The 14736-nt window shown below is 50.0% G+C and overlaps 1 protein-coding gene across 4 annotated transcripts in view; it reads right to left on the reverse strand.

Annotated features, from left to right (window-relative positions):
- The window catches only part of TRIO (trio Rho guanine nucleotide exchange factor), a 361479-nt gene extending 349044 nt beyond the window's left edge, over nucleotides 1-12435 (reverse strand). For 3 of the 4 annotated variants that reach the window (XM_070774837.1, XM_070774840.1, XM_070774839.1), the window contains exon 1: nucleotides 12118-12435. In XM_070774837.1, coding sequence (XP_070630938.1) covers nucleotides 12118-12292 — 175 coding nt within the window. In that variant the 5' untranslated portion in view covers nucleotides 12293-12435. Of the gene's footprint in view, nucleotides 1-1941; nucleotides 7145-12117 lie in introns of those variants that run through there. The other variant, XM_070774838.1, reaches the window with a different exon arrangement.
- Nucleotides 12436-14736: the final 2301 nt, after the last annotated feature.

The raw sequence follows: 14736 nt of genomic DNA on the forward strand, positions 1-14736 counted from the left end.
TGGGGATTTTGAGTTCTTCTCTGAACATGAAAACTGGTTTCTCAAAATAAACTCATCTGCCATCTCCTCCTGCAGAAAAAACCGCAACAAACTTTAAATGCAATCAACCATGAAGACAAGAACCAACTCAACAGCCAGAAATGATGCATACAAGTGAAATCTCAACTTGACTAAGTTGATACGAATTTGAGCCTTGTACCTCCTGTGCTGGTTTAAAATCAAGATCAACTAAAATAGCATGTCAAAAGCACATACTCTCCCATTCAACAGTAGGCCAATATGACTTTAATTGTAGAATTTTTTTTAAAGCAACAATTAAACAAAAACTAAAAAAATCTGAAACTCCTTGAATAAACCAGGAAGAAAGGAAAATTAGATTTTAAGAGGATAGTACACCTTCCGGTGATATACTGTGAGGGAGACAGGTGAGGTGTACCTGATGCAAATGCACCCCACAGAAAGGAAAACCTAGAACACACGCCCAGAAGTTATCTCACGAAAGGAGGATGGCAGGAAGTAAGTCTCTGTTCCCCATGACCACAACATTCATCATCTATGCGTACATTTCCATGAATAACAAAAAAGACAAGAGAAGCTGCAAAACAGCTTGAGAAAGAAGCCAGGGAAGGACCACACCCACCTCATAAAACTGTCCCCTAAAAAAGCAGCTTAGCGTCTCTGGCCCCTCCCCACGCCCCCGCCCATGCAACCTTCCTCAGTTAGAAAGGAAGCCCGGGAATTCTTTATAATGTGATACACACAGCCAATGGCTGGAAAACTTCCCTCCCCAGCCAGCCTCTCCCTGCCCTTCCCAAACTTCCCTCCGCCAACCCTGAGGGCCACTGAGACTTCCTCCCCCTTCAGACCAAGTGGCCACAGCCAGGGAAGTGGGGACCAGCCCAGCCACACGAGTCCTCCCTAGACAGAGACAGACTAGAGGCAGCAAAACTCAAAACCATCTCAGCGGGACAGCTGGGGTTACTGGGGTTATTTATGTAAAAAGGAACATCAGCTTTCATCAGGTGAGAAGAGGAAAGGTACAGAAGCTAAATCACGGGGCTCAGACTACAGTGAAAAAGTGCTTGCTCTATCCCAGAATCTGTCATTCCACTTTTGTTCAGTGTGAGACTTGTAAATTACAGCTTCCATCTTCAACACAGGAGGATGTACACATTCAGTTTTAAAATCTGACAATTACAACACCAGGCCTTGTGGGATGCTGTATGGAGGGAGGGTCGTTTCTCCTCTTTCCCTCCATTGGAGAAGAAAAGGCAATGTGGGGGCTTTGTGGTCTGGCAGCTGTGGGTTTAAATTCCAGCCCAAGCCCTCATAAGCGGTGCAAACTGGGGCAGTCATTCAACCTCCCCAGAGGCTGAGATCCTCATCCGAACACAGAAATAGCCTCCACCTGCTGGAGGGGGTGGGGGGATCTGATTTTACATGAGAAAACGTATATAAAACACCTGCTCGCACCTAGACCCACAGGCCCTCAGGTGGTAGCAGCAACAGAGATAATAGTTAAGAGAGAGCTTCACCAGGTTTTCTTGAAGGACAAGGTTGGCGTTCATAATGTTTTGGGGGGAAGGGAACAAACATGGCATTTTAAATATTACCCTCTGACATTACAAGCAGGTTACTGCTTCTGCATGCACTTACTTGACCCTCTGTGGAGCCTAACTCCAAAGATATTAGCTGACCCCCAAGGACTGGGGGTCCTGGCCTCCCATATCGCTCTGGCAGCTGCTGCTGAATACTTACTTAGGTTATAGCAAGCGCGCAATTCCACGACTGTCCGCCATCCCATTTTCCCCACAAACAGCCCCAAATCCACAGTACAAGCTGTCACGGACAATTTACCATCATCCCACCTTAATCCTGCATAGGGTTTACAGTCAGAGGTCTCCAGTAATGTGGTTCAGGGAGGGACAGGTCCCATCTCACCTGCAGGCTGTCCCCTTCTGTGTGTTCAGCAATCAGCAGGGCTGAGACAGGACCTATAAACGATGCCATGGAGATGAGAGATGCCCAGCAAAGAACACGGCAGATTCTGCATCTCGCAGGCTGCAGTCAAATATCCGGAAACAAACAGGTACATGGCCAGCTCACAGAATGCTGAAACTCACTACTCCCGCGAGGAGCTGCTCTCCCAGAGGGAGACACGTGAACAGAACTGTCACGTGAAGGAAACGGATGGCCTGGAAACCATCCAATTAGCGACGGTCCTCAAAGTTTCCGGACCCAAGATATATTAGAGCAAAAGCAACAGCGTTTAGATGGAGGTGAAGTAACTCTGGAATAAACATGTGAAATACACTCTGCCTCGGTGCAATCTGGCTTTTTGGAGCTGGTAAGGGTCCTTGGGTGCCAACTACCATCACTGTGGTACTGAAAAGGACAGTGAGGGCTGGAAGGGATTTCTCATAATCACAATTTTTTTTTTTTTTTTTTTGAATAGCTATCTACAAGCAAGAAACATCTGTTTAGTATCAGACACCAGGAATCTATTTGTTATTAGGATGGTAAAGTATTAGAAAATTTAGACTTTGGAGATTTCATTCTAGGACTGATTCTAGATCAGCAGAAATACTTAAAGCAACAGTCTAATAAAAGCACTGCTTCCCAATGTATTTGTGTGCACCCTCAGAATAAACAGAGGAATGGTACTTTTTGGTCCTTATCACTTAAAAGCTAAACTAATAAAAATAAATAAATAACATGCACTTTGTTATTCCTGCAGATCCTAGTGCATCTGATATCAAGAACAAGCATTAACTTAAGAGTAAAAGCAAGTAAGAAAACATAAAACTTGCAGAATCCACATGGCCCAGGAGGGCCCTACTCCGGTTTGCAGGCCCGATGTTCAACAGCAACAGTAACGAAGGAAAGAGGAATCCTTAAAGATGTGAATCAGAATGAGAAGAGGAAGTGAAGTAAAAGCAATCAACAATGGAAAAACTGTATATACTGTTCGGACCAACCTCTCAGACTTTTCATAAGCCTAATTTTCAAACTCAAATTAAAACATCTTGCCCTAAAACACATGTTATTTATACATTCCACTTCACATATACTAAGAAACAAGGGTTGTTTTAAAATAGATTTCAAGGACTTCCCCGGCAGTCCAGTGGTTAAGACTCCGCACTTCCAATGCAGGGACTAGGGGTTGGATCTCTGATCGGGCAATTACACTCCCACAGGCCATGTGACCAAAAAATTAAAAACAAAAAAACAGATTTCAAATATCAGTCTCTGATATATTCATTTCTTCTTGCACTGACACCTCCCATTCACAGAATTCCAAAGTGGGGATTTTTATGACTTTTCCAAGATACACACAGGCGACCACACTTGAAGAGACACCAACAAAACCTATCTAAAAATATTCCAGGATAATACTTTTAAATTTGAATTGTGTTTTTCTCAAGTTCAAGAACAACTTCATTTTATGGTTATGAGTCTTTAAGTGGGGAGACTAACACTTTATAAATTCACTCCTTAACCATCAACACTGTGAAATACACAGCTTCAGAGTTAATTACATGTAGGAAAGTCCATGAACTGAGGGTGAATGATCTCACACAGTTATTTATACAGTAACAACGCCCCCTCCTAGAAATTCCCTTTTTAACACCAGGAATGTCAAGGCACAGCGGACCACTCTGCCTGTGCTACTCTTTTTCCTTCTGGACAGCAGCAAAACTCAGCAGAGTGGGAAAATTTAAAGCAGGAAAAATGGTGACTGTTCGCATCTAAAGATAGTTTTTTTTAAGTCAGCAGACTTGTCAAATGGATTCTCAAGTTATGCTTCTTACAGAATCTAAGAAAAGAATCTCTATTTCCCCATAACTATCTTCAACCTTTCCCCAGATTAACCCTAGACATTACAGAAAGTCTGGTCCCACCTTAGGTCCATCGTTCGGTTGCTCAATCCTGTCCAGCTCTTTGCAACCAAGCCTGCACACCAGGCTTCTCTGTCCTCCACTGTCTCCAGGAGTTTGCTCAAATTCACACTCATTGAGTTGGTGAAGCTATCCAACCATCTCATCCTCTGTCGCCCCCTTCTCCTCCTGCCTTCAATCTTTCCCAGCATCAGGGTCTTTTCCAATGAGTCGGCTTTTTGCATCAGGAGGTCAAGGTATTGGAGCTTCAGCTTCAGCATCAATCCTTCCAATGAATGTTCAGGGTAGACTGCCTTTAAGACTGACTGGTTTGATCTTGCAGGTTCAAGGGACTCTCAAGAGTCTTCTCCAGAACCACAATTCGAAAGCATCAATTCTTCAGAGCTCAGCTTCTTTATAGTCCAACTCCCACATCCATACATGACTACTGGAAAAACCACAGCTTTCACTAGATGGACCTTTGTTAGCAAAGTGATGTCTCTGCTTTTGAATACGGTGTCTAGGTCTGTCATAGCTGTCCTTCACAAGCAGCAAGTGTCTTTTCATTTTATGGCTAAAGTCACCATCCACAGTGATTTTGGAGCCCAAGAAAATAAAATCTGTCACTGCTTCCACTTTTTCCCCTTCTATTAATATTTACCACAAAGTGATGGGACCAGATGCCATGATCTAGTTTTCTGAATGTTGAGTTTTAAGCCAGCTTTTTCATTCTCCTCTTTCGATTTCATCAAATGGCTCTTTAGCTCCTCTTCACCTTCTGCCATTAGGGTGGTATCATCTGCGTATCTGAGGTTGTTGATATTTCTCCTGGCAATCTTGATTCCAGCTTGTGATTCATCCAGCCTGGCATTTCACATAATGTACTCTACATAGAAGTTAAGTAAGCAGGGTGACAATATACAGCCTTGACATACTCCTTTCCCAATTTGGAACCAGTTAGTTGTTCTCTGTCCCTTTCTAACTGTTGCTTCTTGACCTGAATACGGGTTTCTCACCAGACAGGTAAGGTGGTCTAGTATTTCCATCTCTTTAAGAATTTTCCACAGTTTGTTGTGACCCACAGAGTCAAAGGCTTTGGCATAGTCAATGAAGCAGAAGTAGAGTTTTTTCTGGAATTTTCTTGCTTTTTCTACGATTCAATGAATGTTGGCAATTTGATCTCTGGTCCCTCCACCTTTTCTAACCCAGCTTGTACTATTACTATCTTTAAAATAAACGGGAAAGTCTTTCCAAAATTACTCAGTTTTATTCAAGTTTAGGAAATTAAACTTGAGAAATAACTTCTGTTAGACTTGGCTTCTGTTGGTGTCTCACGGTTTGTATTTGCATTTCCTTGAACGTGTGTGGCCGTTCTGTAGTTGCACTGTCTATTTCCCTTTTGGACTGCCTTTCTTATTGATTTGAGGAAACCCTTTTACAATCCTTCACATATAATTCCTCATCTGAATTATAAAAAATGTTTTTGCCCAGTCTGTAGCTGCTGCTGCTGCTACGTCGCTTCAGTCGTGTCCGACTCTGTGCGACCCCATAGACGGCAGTCCACCAGGCTCCCCCGTCCCTGGGATTCTCCAGGCAAGAACACGAGTGGGTTGCCATTTCCTTCTCCAATGCATGAAAGTGAAAAGTGAAAGTGAAGTCGCTCAGTCGTGCCCGACTCTTAGCGACCCCATGGACTGCAGCCCACCAGGCTCCTCCATCCATGGGATTTTCCAGGCAAGAGTACTGGTGTGGGGTGCCATTGCCTTCTCCTCAGTTTGTAGCTAGTCTTTGTTTAATGTTATGTTTTAAATTAACATACAATACAAATGGGTTCCTTTTCCTGTGTTCAGGTCTATGAATTTTAATATGCAGAATCACCACCACAGCCAGGATGCAAAACACTTTCATCATCCTTAAAAACACCCCCCACACTGCCCCTCTGGAGTCACCCTTTTCCCTGCTCTAACTCCTGGTAACCAACCGATCGCTTCTCTGTCCCTCCAGTTCTATTTCTTTGAGAAAGTCATACAAGTGGACTCCTATGCAGCCTTTGGAGGCAGCCTTCCTTCACGCAGCATCAGCTGAATGGATGTACCACAGTTCATCTGTTCACATCTACTCTTGTAAATGCCAGCAAGAGCAGCAAACAGTGAAGGAAGGGCCTTAACTCTTCCCAGCAGTGGGACAGGGACAGAGCAATATACCAAGTACTTGGAAGGAAAAGAGAAGGCCATGCAGTGGGCAGGACCTTACAGAAACCCCTCCTAAAGAGAAACTGAGTGCAATTCATCACTGTCCACACAGGGCTATGGGCTGTAAGAAAATAAGCCTGACGGACTCATGTGGACACCACTAACCCAAAGTACCCTAGAGCAAGAAAGTTTTCATTACAGCTTCGTCTGTCAGGGCAACTGCTAAACTGTACTAACTTATGACAGAGCCCAAACAGCATGATCCTTCCAAACTCAAGATCTGCTCTATAGACTGCTTCACAGTCCTCCCAGCGAAGAGCAGACGTGTGGCTGATCAAAGAAGTCAGTAGCCTATTAATGCAAGTGTGTGTGTGCTGTGCTTAGTCGCTCAGTCATGCCTGACTCTTTGCGACCCCATGGGCTGTAGCCTGCCGGGTTCCTGTCCGTGGGATTCTCCGGGCAAGAGTATTGGCATGGGCTGCCATTTCCTTCTCCAGATGATCGTTCCGACCCAGGGATCAAAACTGGGTCTCCCGCGTTGCAGGCAGATTCTTTACTGCCTGAGCCGCCAGGGAAGCCCGCAATGCAAATGCGTTTATGACCTAAGTGCAGTTTCATGTTGCCAGAGCACATCTGGCATTAGACCAAATACTCCAGGAGGTCGCACCCTGTCTCCGGATCAAGCCCCTAGGCCTTAAGCCTGGGAAGCCCACACACCCTCCTGTCAAACTCGACCCAGACATATAACCTTTACCAGAGGGCAGGGGCTGCAGAACTTGGGTTTACAGGGACTTCCTTATGGGAAGAGAGAACCAAAAAGGAGGAAATAAAGGTAACCAAGCAAACCGAGGCTTCCATTAGCAAGTGAGAAAGTGAAGATAAGACTGAGACACTGGCCAACCAGTAAACAGGAGAGCGGGAACCCCCATCAACAAGAATGTCACCCGCTTGGAAACTCCAGCCAGGGGGTCTCCTCGCTGGGAGACCCCGGGGCTAGGGCCGGGTACTGTGACAGCAAACAGAAGACAGACAGTCGGGGAGGCAGGGCCTCCGCGGTGGATACGGGGGCCCTGGGGCGGCGGGGAGCAGGGAAGGGGAAGGGGGGGGGGGGGGGGGGGCCTTGTCCCGACCCGCAAACCCTTTCTCCATTTTTGCTCCTTTGCCCTCAGTGCAGAGATACAGCGACAGGAATACCTTGAATGGCCCCAGGCGAACAACAGTAATAACAATAATAATACACCCGCTCAAGATTTCCGCGCGGGCTCGTCCCCTCGTCCAGGGCTGACTGGACGGCTCAGCGGCGCAATCTGGAGTGGAACGAGAGAGAACTCCGTCCCGGCTCCATCTAACCCCTCGTAACCTGTCTGCGCCCCTGGGCCAACCCTGTCCCCCGCCCCGCCCCCCCCAGCGGCCTGCGCGGGGCTGAGGATAAGGGGAAAAGATACAAAAGCCTGCATCTCGGTCCTCAGAACAGACACAACCGCCCCGGGGCGTTCGCCCAGGCGCTTAGGCCAAATGCTCGCGAGACGAAGAACGGAGCCGCGGCGGAGGCGCCGCCCCCTTTCCCGGGAACACGGCGGGGTTCTCACCCACAGCCATTCTTCCCCGTGCACCGGGGGGGGGCTTCTGTTCTGCCAGCGGCACCACTAAAAATCCGTCGAGACAATGCACTTAAGGAAATAAAAAACCAATTCATTAGAGAACCGAGGAGGAATGAAGGGGGTTGTTAAGGCGGCTTTTTATAGTACAACACAATTCATCCCTATCAACCTAAGTGACTTGACTAGGCAGTCAAAGTGTGGCTATTGATTAAGAATTGGACTTTTCTCTGGAATGCCGCCAAGGATATGAGATAAAATTTTATTTCCTCAGTGGAAGAGTCAAGAAAATAAACTTAAATATCAGATACGGCTGATTTAGATTATGACCCCTCCAAACACATCTTTCACTTAGAAACGGATCCCACATTTATCACAAGATTTAAAAGGCCAGAAAAGGCCATGCTAATCACATATTTTTAATACACACTTGAACAGATTTAAACCACATGCCACGCCTTGAACAGAACCACTGGCTTCATTTAAATTTTGGTTAATCATTTAAACGGTTTAAATGGCTTCATCTAAATCATTTGAATCGTGGATGGTTAAACTGCAAAGGAAAAAATACAATTGTCTATGTCAATAAGTCAGTTTACAAGGTCTTAATGGAAAGTTTCCTTCAGTGTTTTTTTTTTTTTTAACTGTCCTCTGATTTCCTAAAAATCACTTCTAGGATACTTCCAGCTCCCTCTCTGCTCTCGTCTAAAACAGAACCTCACTGTGCCACTGAAAAGGGGGAAACTAACATTCACTATCAAGTTACATTTTCTTCTGCTTTCCTTTTCAAAATATTGAGGGTAACAAGGACTGACTTCTTAATACAATAATTATTATTGGTGCTCACAAAGACCAAAGTTGCCAGGCTTCTAAATATACACAGAAGCAGCAGGGCAAGCTCAGAGGCCAGCGACTTAAGTGGTGTTAGAAGCAGAAATCTGAAGACAAGTTCCCTCAATATTCCATGAGGAAATCATTATATCAACATAGAAGGACATGCACCCTGCTCTCTCAGTAAGTAACTGACTCAAGTGTCTTCACACATTCCATTGTAAAGGGAAGGGCTGCAGCAACAGGTCCAGAAGTAAGACTTAGTAAGGAACCTAGCCCAGTGAGCTGACCACCTTTCAGAATAACCACAAACCCTTATGCTCTGCATATTCATATAATACCAACCTGAGACATACCAGGCAGGTTAAAAATAAGGCATTTATGTAAGTACCCCCTCCAGACACACACACACTCTTGCAAGGTTAAATAGAGAGCTCTGAAAGAATGATTTATTGTCACAAGAACAGGGCCCCAAAATAGATTGGCAATAAAAGTGATTGGTCCCAGCGGGATTGAGAACAAATCCTGGTAAGCGAAGTCCTGGCCATGACAGGCAACTGGGGAAAGAGTACCAGTGATGGAAGTGCTTCCCGGCCCTGACCCCAACTCTACCAGAGTTCTCTTCTGAACAAGTCACTCAACCTCCCTAGAAGTCTGATTCCTCTTCTGTAAACTTTAAAAAAAATTGTTCTAAATGGACTAGCTCATGTTTGTGATGCCTTTTGACAAGAAAACTAAAGAATGACCACTAGGAGCTAGGAGCTCAGAGGGAACAACAGAGTCCAAGGAGGTTAAAAGCCCTGGAGCCACCCCCCAGACCCTCTCCAAGTGTAGGGGTCCTGCCCCCAGGTCCCAGCTCCCAAACCAGGCAGGTGGCAGTGCCCTGCTTGAGTGCATCCAGTAATCATGGCCTTCATTCTATTCCTGAACTGCTCTAATTATGTAAAAGCTCTAATAAGCTAAATTCTCCTTCTTTCATCCAATCATAGTTACCAGTTTTCACTCAGCAACCACAAGGATAAAAGTAAATCCTTGCAGTATGGACAAGGAACAAAAAGGAGGCATGAAAATAAGGTCGCCAAACCAACAGTTCCAGGGCCAAGAAATGAAAAGCAACCAGTAGAAGTGCCTTGTCTAAGGCAGACTGGCAATCTTAAGCACCAGGCTGACACCACCATGGAAAACCGATCACACTCTGATCTGTCCCCCCCAGTCAGTAAAAACCTATTTTCTGGGTTTCTACATCTTAGGAAAGAATGTCTGATTTTACTAACGGACTTGACCTCTCTCTGTTCAATCATCCACATTCAATCAAAACTGCCCAGCAGGGCCATCCCCCTCCAAACCCCCGCCTCTGCCATTCCACCAGGTGAGGTCCCCACCCAGGGTCCCCCTGCTTCATCTGTCTAACCATTTGCCCCTTCCCACCCCTACCCATCAATCCAACTGAAGGGTCCCTCTCCTCTCTTCCCCCTCTGCTAGCGATCGCTGCCCCAGATGCTGGAGCCAAGATCTAGGTCAGGAATTCAGGGTTGCCCTAAGGAGGGAAAAGCACATTCAAAAGACCTTCTAGGCTAACCCTGGGATGGGATGCACAATGGCTGCCTACTTACAATCTGCTCTGGTTCCTGATTCCAAGTCAAACAAGGAAAGGGGCAGTATGTCCAATCAATTTTGGAGTGAGGAAGAAAAGAACAAACTCGTGAGCAGCACGGACTGGTTCTACCCCAAAGCGAACATGAACAGGAGCAAACACAGGACGAGGCCCCTGGCCACCGACAGGTAAACCCTGGGGAGAGCCACAGTAACTGAGAGAAAGTATTCTGTGAGCATCCAGTCCAACTTGATGTCTTCTGAGGCTCTTCTGAGCAGAAGTGATTTCTCCACTGTGAATAATAAAGATGTAAGAAAGTCTGGCCTCATAAGCACCAAAAATTCCCTCTCCAGGGCACACACGCCTTTGAAAGGCGCTGGATTCTGCACAGAATCTATTATTCTGTGACAGGTGGTGGAGAGAGAGAGAGAGAGAAGACAGGCTAGACTTAGCTTCGGGGCATGAAGGGAAGACGTCCCAGGTCTGCTATTAAGTGGTAAGATGGGGCTGCTCTATCGGGCGAGTTGCACACAAAAAAAGGCTTTCATTTGAAGGAGTTTGTGTTTTCCTAAACCTCTGCTTTCTGTGGGGACCTCACAAGGAGAGAGAGCACTAGGGAGTGTATTAACCCCAAGCTGACAGCACAGAGTCAGCGAGTGTCACTCCCAGCCACAACCAATCTGTTAAAACGACTCAAAACGAACCCCGCCTGGCAAGGATCAAGAAAACGAGGGAAGACAGTACTACTAAACCAGGGCTCTCCCCGGCAAGGCTAACTTCTGCCTCCGACTATCGCGCACCCGCTGCAAATTGCTCCCTGCGACCCAGATTACCCAACTGATCTCACCGGATCTGGCGACCGGATTTTGAAACGGGCCACGAAGAAACGTGAGCCTCGGGCCTCTGGCGCGCGCCCCGTCGCAGTCCGCTCCCCCGACGTCCTCCCGGGAGCCGCCACCAGCACCCCGCGCGCGCCCCGCGCCCTCCCGCCCGCCCCGGCCTGGCCCGCCCTCCTCGGCTCTCCAGCGCCCAGTCTGCATTCTCCCTGCCCCGCGCCTGGTCCGCCGGGCACCGCGCTGCGGGGCCGCGAGGTCGCCCGGACGCGCGAACAAACCGGACTGGGCGCGGGGACGCAGGGGCGCGGGCGGGACGAGGCGCTGCCGCCGGGGTCCCCAGGACGCCTTGTCACGCCTCCCGCGCCAGTTCCCCCCGGGCGGGTCGCAAAGCTTGGCTCTCCCGTGACCAACCCCCTCCTCTTTGACCAAGAAACACACGGCCACCCCGGCACTACCTCCCGGGCAGGGCCCAGCGCGTGCCGGTCCCGCGCCTCCACCCCCGGGGCCACCACGTCCCCAGGGTGTCCCTCCCGGGCTACCCCCGGAGACAATGGCTCACCCATCGCCCGGCCGGCCTCGCTCCATTTCAGCCATCACCGACCTCCTCCCCTCCCCGGGCGGCCAGTGCCCCGGCAGCCCCGTTTCACAGAAGTGTAGACCGAGGCCAGGGAGGTGACAGGCGAGAGAAGAAACCTGGCTGCTTATGGAGCTGAGGAGGGACCACGGACAAATCGGCTAGGAAGACCAGCCCAGATGAGAGACCGCTTTCCCGGGGCCCGGCCCCGCCGCCCCCGTCCGCTCGGCCTCCGGGGGACAGGGGGGCCTCCGCCCTCGCCGTCCCTGCCGCCGCCGCCTCCTCGGCCCTCCCGCGAAGGAGACAAAGAGCCGGCGCCCCAACCGGTGGAGCGGTAGCCGCCGGGGCGGGCGACGGGGAGATTTCACCCGGGAAACCAGGGGCGGGGACGAAGGGAAGGACGAGCCGGCGGCGCCCGGGCCGATCCGCGGCGCTCGGGGCGGCGCGGGCAACGGGACCCGCGGGTATTGGGGTGCAGGGCAGCGGCCTGGGCGGGCGCGCTCCGGGCCCGACGGGCGGGCGAGCAAGCACCGGGCGCGGCAGGGACCGCGGACCGCGCCTCCGCGGCGGGGGCCGGTGGCGGAGCGCGCGGGCAGCGGCGCGGGTGCACTCACCGGATCGGAAGAAGGCCGCGATGTCGGCCAGGTCCTTGGCCGCCTCCTCGGCCCCCTCGCCGGCGCCGCCCCCGCAGCCCGAGCTCGCCGCGCTGGCCGCAGCGGCGGGGCCGGAGGACGCGGCGGGGGCGGCGGCAGCACCGCCGCCGCCGCTGCTGCTGCTGCTGCCGCTCATGGCTGCGGCGGCGCCCGCGGCCGCGCCCGGCTCGGGCCCCGCGCCCCTAGCGCCGCGCGCCGCCCGCTCCGCGCCGGGCCTGGCGGCGCCGAGCGCCCTGCTGTCCGCGCCCGGCGCGTGGACGCAGAGCCCCGGGGCGGCGGCGGCGGCGGCGGGCGGCGGCGGCGGCTCGGCCCGAGGAGCGCGTCCACATAGACGAGGACTCCGCCCGGGAGCCGCGAGCCGGCCGCGGGGCGGGAGCGCGGAGCCACGGCCTCGGCGGCGCCGGCTGGAGCGCGGGCAGCCACGCGCGCCGCGGCGCCGGACACGCAGTCGCGAGGGCGGCGGGGGATGGGGGGTGGCCCGCGGGGGCCGGCGGGAGCTCCGCGATCACGGGCGCCGGCGGCCACCGCGAGCCTCCATCTTGATTTCAGATGGGGAAAGGAAGGAGGGGGGAGGGGGGAAATCACGGCGGAGGGAACCCGGGTGAAAGGAAAAGGGAGAGCAGGGAAAGGAGAGGAAGGGGAAAAAAAAAAAAAAAAAGAGAGGGGCTTCGTGAGTTTCCGGTGAATATCGTCTGGGGCCGGAGCGTGGGCTCGGCGGGTGGGCGGGGCGTGTGATGGGCAGGGCCTGGCGGGAGGGGCGGGGCCGCGCAGGAGGGCCGGCGGGCGGCGGCGGGAGCGTTTCAGCGTTGTTCCCTCCCGCGGACGGCGGCGAAAAGGAGGGAACGCTTTGAGGCAGCGAGGGCGCGCACCTTTCCAGGCCCGTCATGGCGCCCCCTTTGGACGCTCGCTCCTGCAGCGCCGCACCGCCCTCCGATCGCTGGAGCTGTTGATGACTGATCTCGCCGCGGGGCGGGATGACTTCGGCTCAGGGCCCGGTGTGCGCGTAGACGGGGCTCCACAATAGTTGTTGAATGGGAAGAGATTATGAAAACAGGTCGTGTGTTGTACTCCAGCCCCAGAGGGAATAATGGAGCAGGCCTCTGAACTCCTGGGGGCCGTCTGTCTCCTCGTCTGCCACAGGAGCTTCGGGACTCACAGCTCCTCCGCCCCTTCCACCAGAATGTAGAGAAGGGGAAAGGTGATGGTGGCTAAGGAGACCAAAGGAAGTGAGGGGTAGGTGACATCCTCCTTTAAGGAAGATCCGTGTCACACCCGCATTTGACAAAATATTCGAGTACAAACACCTATGTACCTGGCTACAAGCGAAGGAAGCAAAAGGTATTGGTATCCAGTGCGCCGGAAACAAGAGATAGATAAGATTGATTTAAAAAACAAACAAAAAAAAACTGGTGAAATACTCATGAAACCAATATACATGAACACTGGAAATGAACAATTAAGAAAATTAATAGTGAATGATGAATACCAGGTTTTGCACTGTGAGGAAGCCTAGAATGATCCGTGTGGTACGGGATTAGAGTTGGAGACGTCAGTATGAACTCCTGTTTAGCTTAATATAGATGCAGGTGGGTAAGAAAAGATTTGCAGATATGTGTTATATATATGTTATACACAGGCTGTTACATGTATGTCCATTTCCTTGCTCTGTCAGCTGAGTGGACTTAGGCATAACACTCTTGCAGCAAGTCGCACATCAGGCACTCAGATCTTTTATTCACACCGTTCTTCAGCAAAAGGAAACCAGGTTCCTCAGGTGCATCGGCTGACTCTGGGACTAAAACAGGAAACGTACAAGAGAACCTAGAGCATCTTGTTGTGCCAGATGATAAGGAAGTGCTACGAAAAATTTTTTATTTAATTAATCAACATCCAGAACAATGATGAGGGTCTCTCAAAGGGACACAGAAGCCCACTGAAAGAGCTCCCAGTGATCAAAGCTGTAACAATTTGAACAGCAAAATAAAGCAATGTTCTATTATACCCAAAGTATAATAAATATACATGAGTGCGTACCGATATAATGCAATGATTGAATGAGTAAATAATTAAGAGAGAAGAGACAAATGTCCCTCGCAGAAGAATTCAAAATTAATACTTAGATACTCTGCCCTCAGTGAGATGGAATAGTCCTTAACTGTAGTCTGCACTTTCAACTTCCAGAAGGATAACTTTATAATGAAGAAAACTGACAAACATTACTTCACAAGATTACCAGCAGAGATAAATCGTGTGGATGGTATATACCCTTGATATGATGTAATGAAAATGCCACTTTAGCCCTATTGTCTTCCTCCCAGAAACACAGTCTAATCATGAGAAAAATAACAGACAAATCCCAGTTAAGGGCATTCTGCAAATGACCTGACCAATACTTCCCCAAACTGTTAAGGTCAACAAAAGTAAGCAAAGTCTGAAAACTGTCACAGCGAAGAAGAGCCCAAGGAAACATGATAACTAAATGTAATGTAGTATTCTTAAGGATCCTGGAACCAAGAAAGCACATTAGGTAAAAACTAAGAAAATATGAATAACATATGGACTTTAGTTAATAATGATGTA

The sequence above is a fragment of the Bos indicus genome, chromosome 20 (assembly GCF_029378745.1).
Source record: "Bos indicus isolate NIAB-ARS_2022 breed Sahiwal x Tharparkar chromosome 20, NIAB-ARS_B.indTharparkar_mat_pri_1.0, whole genome shotgun sequence".
Classification (NCBI taxonomy): Eukaryota; Metazoa; Chordata; class Mammalia; order Artiodactyla; family Bovidae; genus Bos; species Bos indicus.